This window comes from Natator depressus, chromosome 11 (genome assembly GCF_965152275.1).
Source record: "Natator depressus isolate rNatDep1 chromosome 11, rNatDep2.hap1, whole genome shotgun sequence".
Lineage (NCBI taxonomy): Eukaryota > Metazoa > Chordata > Testudines > Cheloniidae > Natator > Natator depressus.
Genome location: NC_134244.1, coordinates 62,159,763 through 62,172,856, shown reverse-complemented (window position 1 = coordinate 62,172,856; position 13,094 = coordinate 62,159,763). Strand labels below are relative to the sequence as shown.

Here is a 13,094-nt window from a genome sequence, read left to right as displayed (position 1 = left end):
ACAGGTTTTATTTTCCTTTCCTTATTTTATACTATATTTGTTTTCTTTCCTTTTTCTTTTCTTAAAGGATTGCTTTGCTTTCTGCTAACATGTGTATACCTACACTGCATCTATAATAAGTGCTTATTGCCAATAACCTGTTTATCAGTTTTAGATATTTTGCTGGGGTTTGTGTCATTCACTCTTCACATTGTTTTATGAGTTTTCCTTTCTCTTTTTGTAACAGAGTTTATGTTTATTAAATAATTGAGAGCAGCCATTTGCTAATCACTAGAACAAAAACCTTCTTCAAAGACACTTCAATCAAAATACATTTTTAATATTTACAACTAATGAGGGAACTGGTCATTTTGAGCCAATGTAGTATCAGCTTGTTACTCAATATATTTAACTGGGATAAAAAGATTATGAAATTGAATAGAGTATGCAGAGAGCTTAGGTATACATACCTGACCAGAGTCGCCAGTACAGTACTCTGTAATATCACACTCATTCACTGCATATCGACAGTCATAGCCTCGTGGGAAAAACTAGAAAACAGCGACCATTCATTAGAACTGAGATTATATAATGGCATATTCTGGATTCTTGTTTAGAAATAGTCCTCATGTTTCAAAGCCATACTTCTCAATTTTCAAATGAGTCTCAGTATCAACATCTTTTGAGTCTTGCCCACAGAATAACAGAGAGAACAAAACATATCCAGAGGAAGCTTTTGGTACAGAAATAGTGTATGACTAACTCAGGAACCTACATTTTGTAATACTTGTGTACATATACACACACACACACACACGTATATTCAGGAAATGCTGAATTATCTAGGAACAGCAAAAAACCCACTGCTAGCTTCTGGTTCAACTGAAAGTGGTGCACATCAGTAATCTGAAAAGTATTCTTTAGTGATACATCTCTGCTAGAAATATTTTTCATACCATTAAGACACTATGTGTATGGGAAAAACCATACAGATTTATTTCTGCCGAGAAAATATTGAGACTTTAAACAAAACAACCAACCCACCCATCCATTGGTTTATCAACAGCACATCTGCTTCTACATTATACAGATTAGGTGTATGTTTAATTTAATGGGGCTAAAATACAGCTCAGCAGCATGAGACAGTAAAAAAATATTGTTAATGTTTACCAACAAAGATACTATATCTCAACCCAGTCTCATCCTGTTTCTTTTAATTACATTTAGATAGTTATCTGAGAAATTACATCAACTGCCCCAAGTCAAAAGGCAGGTTATAGTCCTGTGATGTTCAGAGACCTAGTTCTCATGGAACAGTTTAAGCCACATCCTTTAGGAATTCTCATCTTTGCTCTGTCTCTAATAACATTTCCCAGATATACTAATAATTTACCATATCCTGCCATAAGCTATGCACAAGACTCCCACTGACTTCATTTGAAATCCTGTGCATGAAACAACAGGATACCAGAGTGTGGCCCAATATTATCACAATGAGATCAGCATCTAAATTATTTTTTTCTAAAGTATTTGCAATCCAGAATTTTGGACCACAAATCACAATATTTAAAAATGAAAAATCAAGTGAGAGGCTGCTTAGTATGCCCTTCAATATCTGCTATTGGCAAACTATATCAGAGAAGAAAGCCTTCACTACCTATTGTAGCAACTATTAGTATTTATCATACTGTGTGGCTTCCAGAGATTTCAGCTGGATGACAAGTAATGCTACCAAAAGTATAAATTCAATTACTTGCCACTGAAGAAGAGAAATGCACATTACAACTTTACATACAATTAGATCATTGCACCCAAAACACCAAGCAGCTTAAAAATCACTCTACCCATAACACATTTACTTTCAACCATATAAGTAAATAGATAAATAAATGTAATCTGGTTTTAACATTAATCTCAATAACATTTTCAAAGTATTGATCAAGGTTTCAGATATATGAACCATATCAAAGCCAATGAAAGTTTTGTGACCCAAACCAGCACAATATTTTGAAAATTTGGATTAAAATCTTTAACTCCCAAGATTGGTCATAGATGTGGTGGAGGTGGAATTAATCAAATCCAGATGTATGGTATAACATTGTGTGCATTAACAATAGCAACATACACATAATCCCCATCTACTGCCACATTGTCTGAAGGTGAGTAATCATGTTATGTTCCTTAAAAACATTTTGATTCAGTATATATGGCCTATTTCCCCCCACTGTCACCCAGTGTTTGACCTGTATCAGGTTAGACATTAGTTCTAGGGAAGACAGAGAGAAAATAGAAAGAAATGCTATAAGAAGACTCACAAGACAGGATGTGTTACAGCAGGGTCCATCACTACAGTGAGCTCCATTAGAGAGAGAGCACTTTTTACAGCAGTTTTCATAGCATTCCTAAAGAAAATACAGTAAGTGATCTATGAATCTTCCACTCTGGGCATTTTGTCCTTCTCAACCATCCAAACACACCATCCTGTATATCATGATCAGGGAAAGGATTCACTCCTGTATTGACTAGAAAATAAACCAGATGAAAGAATCCTTTACGCTATTTAAACATCAAACTAGCAGGGAGACCAGTGTAAAGAATTCTATAGCAGCAACCAAATCCTGGATTTGGGACTATTAAGAGAGACAGTGCATATCTTCTCAAACCTGTCTGAGGATGAGGTTCCACCATGGACTCCATGCCAATGTAAGCTATTGAGGCAGTTTGCACGCACTAAGGAAAATCCCTAAGAGAACTAACTATATATACTATTATTTACAAAAGAACTAAAGGAGCCTAAATAAAGATCTGCAGGTGCAGACTTGGACAAAGCTAAAGGCTCCCTGAATGCACTTTGGAGTGGAAGAGAAGGAACTGAGGCTGCACTACCTAATATAGTCTTAGGCACTGAACATTCAATACAGATAGAGGGTGCATGTGTGCAGCCCCAGATGACAAAGCTTTGGGAACATGTTCTGTTCCTGAAGCACTAAGAGAGAGAGTTCACTACAAGTGAGAATGAACAGAGACCTTGAAGTATAATTACCAAGCTCAAGTGGGAACCCTACCAACCCCTTTATTCTATGTCAGCTTGATCTTTATATAACTCCCTTCTTTCCCTCTCTTTCATAATTTCTCTGTCTCAGGGCCACAGCCAAAATCCCTCCATATCTACGTCCATACCCAGAACAAGGTGAGATAAGAGGCAAGGAGGAGGAGTTCTCTCTTCTGTCTGGAGCTGCATGCCACTCTGCCCTGCTCTAGCTTATTGCTCCTCTTTCCTTGCGCACTTATACATGGTGTAATGCTGTTTTACCCAGGCCCCATCATCATGGTCCCCGCTGCTCACAGGGTTCAGCCAGTTCCACACTACCTTTAAGAGGCACTTTCCTGAGGCAAGTGTGGGGTGGAGTGGGGTGGGAAAATAGGAAAGGCAACAGGTTTTTTCTGTATTTGTAAGATTGAGCATAACACAGTGTAGCAGAAACAAATATTTGCTCGTTAGGGAATATATTCTCCCTCTTTTACAGAAAGTTGACTAATACAATTCTCTGATCAAAGTTGTCCCATAAGACAGGCAGCGTAAATTCAATACAAAATTCTTTCTTTTTCCATTTTTAACATCCATATAAAACTTTTGCTCAATACATTAAATGTGAGAAGGGGCTGCAAGAACAGTGCATAAGAACATTTTAAAAAGAAAAGGAGGACTTGTGGCACCTTAGAGACTAACCAATTTATTTGAGCATAAGCTTTCGTGAGGCGAGCTGTAGCTCACGAAAGCTTATGCTCAAATAAATTGGTTAGTCTCTAAGGTGCCACAAGTACTCCTTTTCTTTTTGCAAATACAGACTAACACGGCTGTTACTCTGAAACCGAACATTTTAAACTTACCATTCGGAAACCACAATCACATTCTTCTCCTGCTTCTACATATCCATTTCCACATTCGGGAGTTTCAAACAACTGAGAGACACACAAAGAATAAAACCATTGTGAAAAATGATGGAAGCTAGCAACTGACTCAACTATGCCTTTAAGGAACAAACCCTCATCACAGTGCTTCTAAGACACCACTTCAGAGAGAGGACACCCAGAACTACTCCTCAGGGAGTGCAAGTAGCAATGCAGCCCCTTGTGCAGCTAGCTGGCCAATTGTCCAGGAGCACAAGGTGTGTGGGCTACTTGTATCCCTTCCTGTGCTAATTGGGGAGCAGCTGTGAACAATCTGGCCTTGACCTGGCCCTGACTTTTACTAAAAATAACCATGACAAAATGGGGAGAGAAAGAGTCCAGGGAAAGAGTCCTGCCCTGCTGTGGCTGGGAGCTAGAAGGGACCCCAGCCTGTGGTGGCTGTGGAGCTGCAGGAGATTCCCCACTGCACGGGCACTGGGGAGCTCTGGGGGATTCCCCTCCCCCAGGCTGGGGAGCTTCCAGGGATCTTCTGCCGCCCGTGAGGACTGGGGAGCTCCGGGGGGTCCCCCCAACCCTGGAAGCTGGGGAGCTCTGGGGGTTCCCCCACTGCTGGTGGTGGTGGTGGCTGGGGAGATGCCGGGGGTCCCCCACCGGTGGTGGCAGGGAAGCTTCAGGGGTCCCTTGCCAGCAGCGGAGACCCGTGGGGACTGGGGAGCAAGGGGGACCCCCATGCCCATGGAGACTAGGGAGTTCCAAGGCCCCTGCCACTCTGGGAGGTGTGGGTACCCTGCAGCTCCCAGCCGCTGTGGGCTGAAGTCACGGAGGTCTAGGGTGACCAGATCATAGAATCATAGAATATCAGGGTTGGAAGGGATCTCAGGAGGTCATCTAGTCCAACCCCCTGCTCGAAGCAGGACAAACCCCAACTAAATCATCCCAGGGCTTTGTCAAACCTGACCTTAAAAACTTCTAAGGAAGGAGATTCCACCACCTCCCTAGGTAACGCATTCCAGTGTTTGACCACCCTCCTAGTGAAAAAGTTTTTCCTAATATCCAACCTAAACCTCCCCCACTGCAACTTGAGACCATTACTCCTCGTTCTGTCATCTGCTACCATTGAGAATAGTCTAGATCCATCCTCTTTGGAACCCCCTTTCAGGTAGCTGAAAGCAGCTATCAAATCCCTCCTCATTCTTCTCTTCCACAGACTAAACAATGCCAGTTCCCTCAGCCTCTCCTCATAAATCATGTGTTCAAGATTTCCCAATTTAATGGGACAGTCCCGATATTTGGGGCTTTTACTTATACAGGTGCCTATTACCCCCCACACTCAGTCCCTATTTTTCATACTTGCTATCTGGGCACCCTTCAGAGGTCTGCGGAAGTCATGGAGTCCGTTACTTCCACAACCTCCATGACCAAATCGTAGCCTTACTTATGATATTATGAAGTCACTGTGTGTTTAAGCCTTATGAGGATCTGTACTATGTCCTTGCCTCATCCTCCTTGTGTTAAAGAGAAAGGAATGGTACCTGCATGTCTGTCTCTTAACTAGGACAATTGTTATCAGCCCTTCAGTAGAGCTTGCCCAGATATAACTGTATCCTAGATAAGTTGGAGAAAACCGGTTTTCACTACAGAGTGCTATGGTTTGGAGCAGTGGAATTTCTCCAGAATGGTAAACAAAGAAACCAGGTTCTAGTACTAGCATTTAATAACACAGAAACATAGGGCCTCACAGAAACTAAATATGCTTGGGGTAGGAAAGAAGAATAAAACGTCATGATTTCATAGGAAAGGGGATCTTTTTGACTGTGGGACCAGCCCAGGCTGAAGGAAGCTGGCTACAGAGGCAGAGGAGACTTTGTTTCGAAGGAGAACCCATGTTTATATAGGGGATCCTGGATACCTTAGAGTGGCGAGGAAACTGAGGCAAAGTTTCACATGCAGGTGTTTCTTATTTTGCCTAGATTCTGTCTCTCTTGTGCTGTGTAAGTAAAGACAAATTGTTTTTAGAAATCCTCTTTACAAAGTCTGTGTCTGTCTGCTTCAATTATCATATGTTCCTGAAGAGGTAAACTGTAACTAGAGTGCCCACAAGGCTGGCGGTCTTGGAAAGGGTGAGCATCTGCAAATGAGGAGTCTGGGGTAACCAACACTAGTCTCAGGGTGTAGGCAGTTGGACTGCAGGGTCTCAGCTTAGCCAGAAGGTGGTGCTAGATGGAAGATCTGCATCCTAAGAGTGCGCCTACAAATTCAGAACCATAGGTAGTGTCTGGACTCTTCTCAGCCTCAGGAAATCTTAAAAGCACAGATGTCCAGTGATGTGACCCAACACAGCAGCCTGGTGAGTGTCCAGAAGGGGAAGTTTGATCAGGGTTGTGACACACCTAGACAGTATATTTGCCAATGAAGATAAGAGTGGAAGATAGGGTTGCCAGGTGGTTCAGTTTTCAACCAGAATGCCTGGTCGAAAAGGGACCCTGGCAGCTCCAGTCAGGCAGTTAAAAGTCCAGTTGGCACGGGGCTGGCAGGCTCCCTACCTGGCTCCGCGTAGCTCCCAGGAAGCGACGACATGTCCCTCTGGATTCTAGGTGTACGGGCGGACATGGGGGCTCTGCACGCTGCCCCGAGCGCTGCCTCCACAGCTCCCATTGGCCGTGGTTCTTGGCCAATGGGAGCTGCGGGGGTGATGCCTGCAGACTGAGGCAGCATGCAGAGCAGCCTGGCTGCACCTCTGCCTAAGAGCTGAGAACCATGTTGCTGCTTGTGGGGAGCCACCTGTGGGGAGCATTGCCTGGAGCCTGCACCCCAAAACCCCTCCCACATCCCAATCCCCTGCCCCAGCCCTTAGCCCTCTTCTGCACCCAAACTCCCTCCCAGAGCCTGCACCCTGAACCCCCTCTTGCACCTCAACCTCTTGCCCCAGCTCTGAACCCCCTTCCACAATTCGAACCCCTCAGCCCCAGCCTGGAGCCCGATCCTGCATCCCAAACCCCTCATTAACAGCCCCACCCCAGAGCCCACACCCTCAGCCGGAGCCCTCACCCCCCGCCCTGCACTCCAACCCCCTGCCCCAGCCTGGATCCCCCTCCCTCACCCTGAGCCCCTCATTTCTGGCCCCACACCAGAGCTCACACCCCCAGTCCAGAGCCCATACTCCCTCCCACACCCCAACCACCTGCCTCAGCCAGGAGCCCCCTCACCCACCTCCAGCTGACACCCTCACCCCCTCCCGCATCCCAACCCCCTGCCCCAGCCCAGTGAAAATAAGCGTGCACCAGAGGATGGGGGGGATAAAGTGAGCGGGGGCAGAGCCTCAGAGACGGGGCATGGCAGGAGGCAGGGCCTTGCAGGAGGGGCAGGCAAGGGTGGCAGGGCAAGGGTGTTTGGTTTTGTGCAATTAGAAAGTTGGCAACCCTAGTGGAAGATGGGGTCCATTACAGTTTATTGATTTTACTCATGAATAGGAAAATAGCAATCAAGGAACATCCCGCAAGCAAAGGATGTTCTGTGTGTGTTATTCAGCAGTTAACATATGATGAGACAAATCAATATGAATAAATATTGCTAAAAAGCTATTCCCAGGATCCAAAGAAATAGTAATCTACACTGGCTATTTACTCTTCATTCTGCAAACAGAATAAGTCCCATGATTAAAAAACAATAGATAAATCAGCTCTTCGGTAATTATGGAAGTTATATTTTGTTTTCTGTTTCAGTGGTAAGCAACAGCAGATATCTGAGCCTGGGTTTTAATAATGTGCCCATCATACCAAATTAAAACACCACTCAGCCTCCCCTAACTGAGGATAGTACTATCCTGAGGATGGTCTTAGATTCCAATCTCCTGAGGGGCAGTACATTCCACGACCCACTGAGCCACCACAGTGGTGATTAACAGTTTTGATTTTCATTTTGTGTAACTTATTTGTAAACTATTATATTTAATTGCTGCATTTGTCAGTTCCTAATTTTTCCCCATTTCCATCTCTTAACCCCCCCTTGCTGTTACATCTATTGCAACACCCACTGGTAGATGCAAGACAACAACACATCTGCAGGTTTCCTTACTGCTGAGTTTTACAAATGTCAGTGATTCAGGAGTCATATAAATCAACTTAATCATTCAGGGTCACTTTAAAATTCCTCTTGTCCAATTTTTCATTTCTCAATGATTTTTTGTTGACCTCTAGAATATATCTCCATCCTTTGAGTGCAGTAAAGTCACTTCATTAAACCTGTACAAGACACAAATTGCTCCGCTAGCTCTCAAAACATAGTAATTTTTTTTAGCAGAAGCTATGATGATTTTTACAGCTCTGCCATTTTACAAAGTAATTATTTTTCAAAAGCATTTCCTACTTTTGACATTTTGTAATAGTTATATTATAAAAACCATGACAATAACAAGAGATTTGACGTTAACAGGGATATATCAATCACTAGAATGCTACTGAATGTCCGAGGTACATCCAGGTACCTGTTTGCCTGTTGTTTTGCTAAATGTAACAAACATAACATGACATTTCACTGAACTCTTCTTCGGATACTTTTTTGGGGAAAAAGAGATCGACAATTTTAAAATATTGCTCTGATGAAAGATTCAAACACATTTTTCTCTTTTACAGAAACTATTTAGCTAATTGAAAGGGGCTATAGTTTCCAGCATTAGAGGCTGAATGAACACTGAACTGCCTTACACACAGTCCTTCACTAATAAAATGTAAGCATGATTTAGAATAACTATTCTTCTCGGTAAAAATATGAAAATTAAAAGATCACTTTTCCCCCTACAAGTCATCAGTATTGCTGTACTGGCTGCAAGATCTTCTGCTCTTGCTCTGAACCTGAAAATCAGGTTTCCATTATACAATCATCTCCACATATGTGCTTCAGCCATTCTCCAGGGAACATTTTCACTGGAGTAAGAGGGATTTTGGTCTCCATCTTCAGTCAACTGAAGTTTTACTCATGTTCATCCATTAGTCAACCATAATCTTACTATGATCACAATCACCATGATGTGCTTTTTTTTTTTGTCTCCACATTCATTCAATTTTACAGTCATCTATATGCGAAGGCTGCTAAAGATGTAAAATATAAAGGTTTTGGGTTTTGTTTTGTTTTCTGTAACTTTGAAAAAGCCAATGTCTATGCAACAATAAAATCAAATCTTTTCAATTAATGGAGATCAGGGAGAAGTATACACAATGAGATAGATAGCATTTAGTCTCATTTGGGATTAAAATCGCCAAGGCTGACAACTTGGTAAAATGCCAGACTACAGTCTCAATTAGTTTTACAAAGGAAATATGGATTGTTTTTACCCTACTTTGGGTTTAACAGGGTGGGAAACTACTGTTGTCTGTCAGAAAAAAATTGTTGCTTTGTTGAGTTGTAAAAGGAGACTGGATGGATAAGAAGATTGATAAAAGAAATGGAGATTACTTACCTATAACTGGAACCTTGAAATCTGTGGTCCCTATCTGTATTCCACACATTGGTACACGTGTGCTCCATGCACCCGAGACTGGAGATTTGCAGCAAGTAGTGTCTGTTGGTCTACGTAGGTGAAGTTGTTCTCCTCATGCTCCAAACCAAGGGCATAAAGGGCAGCGTGGAGCGATGCCTTCTCTTACCTGGAATCAGATGGGCTCCAACACAGAAGGAAGGAGGGCGGGTAGTGGAATATAGAGAGGAACCACACATCTCCAGGAACCTCCAGTTTCAGGTAAGTAACCTCCATTTCTTCGAGTGCTGATCCCTACGCATATTCCACATGTGGGAGATTGGTAAGCAGTATCAGACAGGCAGAAGGTGTGAGAATGCAGTTGGTATAGATGTCTGTAATGCTGCTGTCTCCAAAGCTGCATCTGCTGAAGTGATCTAGACTAGGGCACGTTTCATTAAAGGTGTTAGGGCTCCAAGCAGACGCCTTACAAACATTCAGTATTAGTACTTCTCAAAGAGATACCTTTGTGGTTGTTCATGCTGTCTTGTAGAATGTTCCCTCAACCTGTCCAGGAGAGGAATACGTACCAACAATAGAATGATGTTTCCAGAGATCCACTTACAGAATCTCTGGACTGATAACGCTTGTCCTCCTGGTCGCTCTGCTATTGCAACAAACAGTTTTGGTGTTTTTCTAATTGGTTTAATTCTTTGCTGATTCTTTATTGTTTATAAAAGACGCCGGTCGTGTCTTTGAACCCTCTACGTGGTGGTTTGTAAGGGCGGTGGTCTCAGCCTTTTTGTGGTGTTTTCTCTTCGGGGTTGGGGTGTAAATACCCAGGGAGCAGAGAATCATCCTAGAGTCCTTAAGCGAGTGTAATGACATGTCAGGCTCCTCACTGAAGAGATTAAACTCAAAGGGCAAGTCCTTGATGGCAGCTGTTCTCAACTGGGATCTGCCAGCCGGTTTCAGGGGGCTGTGAGGCCCTGCGGCTGAAGCCCCAAGCCCTGGCATGCTTGCGGGGCTGAAACTGGGAGCGGAGCCACAGGGCAGAAGCTCGGTGCCCTGGCACTCCCAGCGGAGCTGAAGCTAGGTGCCCCAAGCCTTGGCACCCTGGCGGGACTGAAGCTCAGCACCCTGAGCACCCACAGGTCTGACACAGGGAGCAGTCCACACTGCCCTTTCTGCCCTCGGTTTGAAGCACGAGGAGAGCAACTGCAAATGGACACTATTTGCTACAAATCTCCAGTCTCAGGCACATGGAGTGCATGCATATACTCACGTGTGGAATAAACAGAAGGACCAGCATTCGAAGAAGACTACACAACTTTATAACTCTATGTTGCCAATTCAAACCCAATCTACGTTGGTAGCGACCAAAAGTTGTTAATGGCCTATGTGACGCAAGTTACTGATTTCTGTCCAGTTCATAATGCAATAATGGGCACCCTTCCCAACAGCAAAAGGCACAGAGGATTGACTGGACATGGAGCACTAACTACCCGTGTGTCTACACCTGGGTTTGTTTTACACGATTTTTGGCTTAAAAGAATAGGGCACTACTGTTGAATGAGGCTCCGAATGGACACAACTATCTACTTATGAGGATTACATTAGGGCCTAAATTATTATCTGAGCATGAAGAATTCACTGAAGACAAGTTTTAAATTTCCCTTAAAAATAGTTACCTATCTTTTTGTAACTGTTGTTCTTCAAGATGTGTTGCTCATGTCCGTTCCATTCTAGGTGTGTGCGTGCCTGCGTGCACAGTCATCAGAGATTTTTGCCTTAGCAGTATCCATAGGGTTGGCTGTAGTGCCCTCCTGAGTGCCACGCTCATGCATTGGTATATTAGGCACTGCTGACCCTACACCCTCTCAGTTCCTTCTTGCCGGCAACTCCGACAGAGGGGTAGGAGGGTGGGTAATGGAATGGACATGAGCAACACATCTCGAAGAACAGTTACGAAAAGGTAGGTAACTGTTTTTTCTTCGAGTGCTTGCTCATGTCAATTCCATTCTAGGTGACTCACAAGCAGTATGGTCGTAGGTGAGCTCAGGGTTCACAGCCTAGCGACTTGCACTACTGCTCTACCGAAGCCAGCATCGTTGTAGGTCTGCTGGATAAGTGTGTAATGGGACGTGAACATGGGGATAGATGACCAGGTGACTGCCCTACAGATGTCCTGGGTAGGCATGTGGGCTAGGAAAGCTGCCAAGGAATCTTGCACCCTGGTTGAATGGGAGGTTACTATCGCTGGAGGTGGCACCTTTGCCTGATCGCAACAGCAGCATATGCAGGCAGTGATCCAAGAAGAAATTCTTTGCGCAGACACTGGACAACCTTTCATCCTGTCGGCCACCATGACAAACAATTGCATCAACTTGCGGAATAGCTTGGTCCTTTCAATGTAGGAGGCTAGCATCCTCCTGACGTCTGGGAAATGCAATCTATATTACTCCACTGACTTATGTGGCTTGGGAAAAAAGGCAGGTAAGTAAATGTCCTGGCCCATATGAAACTGCGAGATCATCTGGGGCAGGAAACCTGGGTATGGCCGCAGCTGTTCCTTGTCTTTATAGAAGACCATATAGGGCGGTTCCAAGGTAAGTGCCCTAATCTTGGAGACCCAGCAGGCGGATGTTATTGCAACTAGGAACACGACCTTCCAGAACAGGAGAAGGAAAGAGCAGGAATCCAGAGACTTAAGGGGGGTCCCGTGAGCTGTGACAGCACAAGATTCAGGTCCCATGGCAGAACAGGGACCCTGACATGCAGGTAGAGGCACTTGAGGAACCTGACAGTCATGTCTTGGGCAAAAACCGACCTACCCTCAAGCAGCAGACAGAAGACCGAAATAGTGGCCAAATGGACCTTGATAGATGAAAGGGACAGGCCTTGGCGCTTGAGATGCAGAAGGTAATCCAGGATCAACCACAGTGATCCAACCACAGTGATCCGCTCGGGCCAAATACTTTATCCTGAAGAGGGATGGGGAAGGGGGGGACGGCCATGAACTGCAGGGTGTAGCCCGAAGATATTATGTCGAGTACCCAGTGGTCTGAGGTCAGCTGCAACCAGGCCAACCAGAAGGGGCACAGGCAGTTGAGGAAAGAGCTGGGTGGTGGATCCTGGGAAGTGACTAGGGCGCTGTCCTCAGGTGAATCCTTAAAACACCCATTTCTAGTTTCCTTGGCCTCTGGAAGAACCAGGCTGGACAGAGGAATGGGAAGACAAAGGGTGACGCCGTTTAAATTCTTTGTCTCTGTCCTTCTTCCTGTAGGAGCTGGACTGAGGGACACACCAGGACCTTGATGGAGGCGGAGAGGGACTGAACGGCTTTCTAGCCTGCAGAGTGGTGTGTAGGCCCACGGAATGGAGGGTGACATGGGAATCTTTAAGGCTGTGGAGCCGTGCACTGAAAAGAGCTCAGAAAAGAGCCTACTTGCTCTTTGGCCCCCAGGCTCACTTCGGGCACAGATGATCCTACTAGGGGCCGGGATCCTCTGCTGCTCCCAGGAGTCGGGTCCCTGGCTGGACTAAGGGTCCAACCGCAGCGCTACTGCCAAGCAGCTCCGGGGCAGGAACGTGGTCTGACACAGATCCTTTGCCTGAAGCCCCCTTCTTCTGCGGTGCCTGGCAAACCCATAGACTTCAACTGCTTCTTAGGCGCTGGGGAGGGAGAACAATGCCAGGTGGATTCCGTTGCCGGTGGCGCTGACGCCAAGCATGGAGTCAGATCGAGAAG

At 44.9% G+C, this 13,094-nt stretch overlaps 1 protein-coding gene across 7 annotated transcripts in view; it reads right to left on the bottom strand.

Moving 5' to 3' along the window:
* Positions 1-13,094, bottom strand: part of ADAM23 (ADAM metallopeptidase domain 23) — a 173,524-nt gene that overhangs the window by 50,434 nt on the left and 109,996 nt on the right. For all 7 annotated transcript variants that reach the window (XR_012641489.1, XR_012641490.1, XM_074968004.1 and 4 more), the window contains exons 16-18: positions 3,871-3,942; positions 2,295-2,381; positions 450-530 (exon numbers count right to left, since the gene is read on the bottom strand). Coding sequence is in view for 5 of the 7 variants with exons in the window: in XM_074968004.1 (XP_074824105.1) it covers positions 450-530; positions 2,295-2,381; positions 3,871-3,942 (240 nt within the window). In the remaining 2 variants the exon portion in view is untranslated. The remainder of the gene's footprint in view (positions 1-449; positions 531-2,294; positions 2,382-3,870; positions 3,943-13,094) is intronic.